The sequence below is a fragment of the Bactrocera dorsalis genome, unplaced genomic scaffold (genome assembly GCF_023373825.1).
Source record: "Bactrocera dorsalis isolate Fly_Bdor unplaced genomic scaffold, ASM2337382v1 BdCtg105, whole genome shotgun sequence".
NCBI classification, from domain to species: Eukaryota; Metazoa; Arthropoda; class Insecta; order Diptera; family Tephritidae; genus Bactrocera; species Bactrocera dorsalis.
In genome coordinates this window covers 55,491-58,315 of record NW_026038156.1, presented here as the reverse complement: position 1 = coordinate 58,315, position 2,825 = coordinate 55,491, and the positions used below count along the sequence as shown (strand labels likewise).

The following is a 2,825-nucleotide window of genomic DNA, read 5'->3' as shown; positions in this document are numbered from 1 at the left end:
AGGCAGGCCTAAGCTAGTACGTAGTGGAAAACCAGGACGTCCACGAAAAATGTATAATACAGTAAACATGATGCAAAATGTATGTGAAATCGAAATTCCTCAAAGTGTTGCCGAAGCTAAAGACAGTAAATATTCGAGCGAGTGGTCAACAGCGATGAAACTTGAATATGATGGAAGTTGGTTGACTTACCAAGCAACGAGAAAGCAATCGGTTCCAAATGGGTGTTCACCATAAAACATGACAAGAATGGTGAAATAAATCGTTTTAAGGCGCGTTCAGTTGCAAAAGGATGTAGTCAAAAATTTGGGGTGAATTATACTGACACATTTTCCCCAGTGGTGCGTTACGCTACAATTCGTATGGTTCGTATGCCTTAGCAGCAGAACTAAAAATGTATACACATCAGATGGATGTATGCAGCGCGTACCTTAACAGTGAGCTAAGCGATGTAGTGTATATGCAGCAACCAGAAAATTTCATCGACAAAAGTTTTCCAGAACGTGTTCTGAAGCTCAATAAAGCTATATATGGGTTGAAACAATCTGGAAGAGAGTGGAACCAAAAGTTGGACGAAGTTTTGAAGCGAATCGGTTTCGTGGCGTGCTGTAAACGAACATTGTTTGTACAGAATGGGTAGTAAAGGTAATTTATGTCTCATTGCTGTATATGTTGATGATTTGATCGTAAGTTGCCAAGCAAAGAAAGATCTTCTTACAATCAAAGCAGAGATCGCAAATAGCTTCGAGTGTGTCGACAAAGGCCCAATCTCATATTTTTTGGGGATAGAAATCAGTAGAGACGGCGAAACAGGCAGCATAGAAGTTGGTCAATCGCTGTCGACCAGCGAAAAATGCCATTAGACATAGGTTTTCAAATTGGGTGCACCAGCGAATCGTGTGGTAAAGCTGACGTCAAACAGTACCAGTCAGCAATCGGTGCATTAATGTATTTAGCCATTTGTACGAGACCGGATATTTTACATTCAGTCGCTAAATTGGCTCAAAGAAATCATAATCCTCACAAAGAGCATGAATCAGGTATTAAGCATATTTTACGATACCTATCAATGACTGAAGATTATAAATTGGTATATCGTCGTACGGGCAAACAAATAGAAGGGTTTGCAGATGCCGATTGGGGCAGCAACAGTCTCGACCGTAAATCATACACTGGGTATGTATTTTTCTTGGGCGGTAGTGCAGTTTCATGGGAAAGTAAGCGACAAAGCAGCGTTGCCCTCAGTAGCACAGAGGCTGAATATATAGCACTATCATCAGCTGCGAAAGAAGCGGTATATCTACGACGCCTAATAGCAGAGATTGGTGTAAGTAACTCAGATGACCCGATCAGAGTTTACGGTGACAACTTAAGCGCACAGCAGTTAGCAAAGAATCCAGTTTATCATTCAAGAAGCAAGCACATAGACATTAAGTATCATTTCGTAAGAGAAGCTATAAATAAGAAACAAATTGAAGTTAAATATATATGTACCAATGATATGATAGCTGATGTACTTACTAAGAATCTATGTAAAATTAAACATGAAAAATTTGTAAAACTCTTAGGTTTTGAACAACAATAATGTAAGCGATCTACTCGTGTTGAGGAAGAGTGATGAAAAAGTACTCGATTACTATATATTACAACCCGAATAGATCGTACTACCAAATAATACAACTCCGTATAATTGTCATCCTTCCATTTTGAATTCAATGTAAGCATAAGTCACCCGTGAAATAAAAGCCAAACTGTAAAGACGTATCTAACTAATCATTTTCTTCATTGTGCTATTTTTGGTGATCCTCAATTACAAAAAACCTCTAACATAAATATGTATAGTTCATATTTTTACGCAACTTGGTATAGATTGCTTAGTGCATATGTACTAAAAAATGGATTTTACGCCTTAATATAAGATTGTGAAATTTTTCCAAATACACTGTCGTTATGGCTATATGACAACTCCAATAACCTCAAAACGGTTAATTAGCATAAATATGTATAGTTCATATTTTTACGCAACTTGGTATAGATTGCTTAGTGCATATGTACTTAAAAAATGGATTCTACACCTTAATATAAGATTGTGAAATTTTTTCCAAATACACTGTCGTTATGGCTATATGACAACTCCAATAACCTCAAAACGGTTAATTAGCATAAATATGTATAGTTCGTATTTTTACGCAACTTGGTATCGAGTGCTTAATGTATATGTACTAAAAAATGGATTCTACACCTTAATATAAGATTGTGAAACTTTTCCAAATATACTGTCGTTATGGCTATATGTAAACTCCAATAACCTCAAAACGGTTAATTAGCATAAATATGTATAGTTCATATTTTTACGCAACTTGGTATAGATTGCTTAGTGCATATGTACTAAAAAATCGATTCTACGCCTTAATATAAGATTGTGAAATTTTTCCAAATACACTGTCGTTATGGCTATATGACATCTCCAATAACCTCAAAACGGCTAATAAGCATAAATATGTATAGTTCATATTTTTACGCAACTTGGTATCGGCTACTTAGTGCATATGTACTACAAAATCGATTCTACACCTTAATATAAGATTGTGAAATTTTTCCAAATACACTGTCGTTACGGCTATATGACATCTCCAAAAACCTCAAAACAGCTAATTAGCATAAATATGTATAGTTGATATTTTTTACGCAACTTGGTATCGACTGCGTAATGTACATGTACTAAGAAATGGATTCTACACCCTAGTAAAAATTGTGAAATTTTTCCAAATACACTGTCGTTACGGCTATATGACAACTCCAATAACCTCAAAAAGCCTAATTAGCA

General features: G+C 35.8%; 1 protein-coding gene across 1 annotated transcript; it reads left to right on the top strand.

The window, feature by feature from the left end:
* Positions 1 to 851: 851 nt before the first annotated feature.
* LOC125780129 (uncharacterized) lies at positions 852 to 1,656 on the top strand. Its single transcript, XM_049461759.1, has 2 exons — positions 852 to 1,325; positions 1,567 to 1,656. The coding sequence occupies exons 1-2, from the start codon at positions 852 to 854 to the stop codon at positions 1,654 to 1,656; spliced, it is 564 nt and encodes a 187-aa protein (XP_049317716.1).
* The last annotated feature ends 1,169 nt before the right edge of the window (positions 1,657 to 2,825 follow it).

Coding starts and splice junctions, on each gene's coding strand:
- LOC125780129 (XM_049461759.1), top strand. CDS start 852: ATGCCATTAGACATAGGTTTTCAAATTGGGTGCACCAGCGAATCGTGT. Junction 1,326..1,566: donor GCCTAATAGCAGAGATTGGT/GTAAGTAACTCA, acceptor TAAAACTCTTAG/GTTTTGAACAACAATAATGT.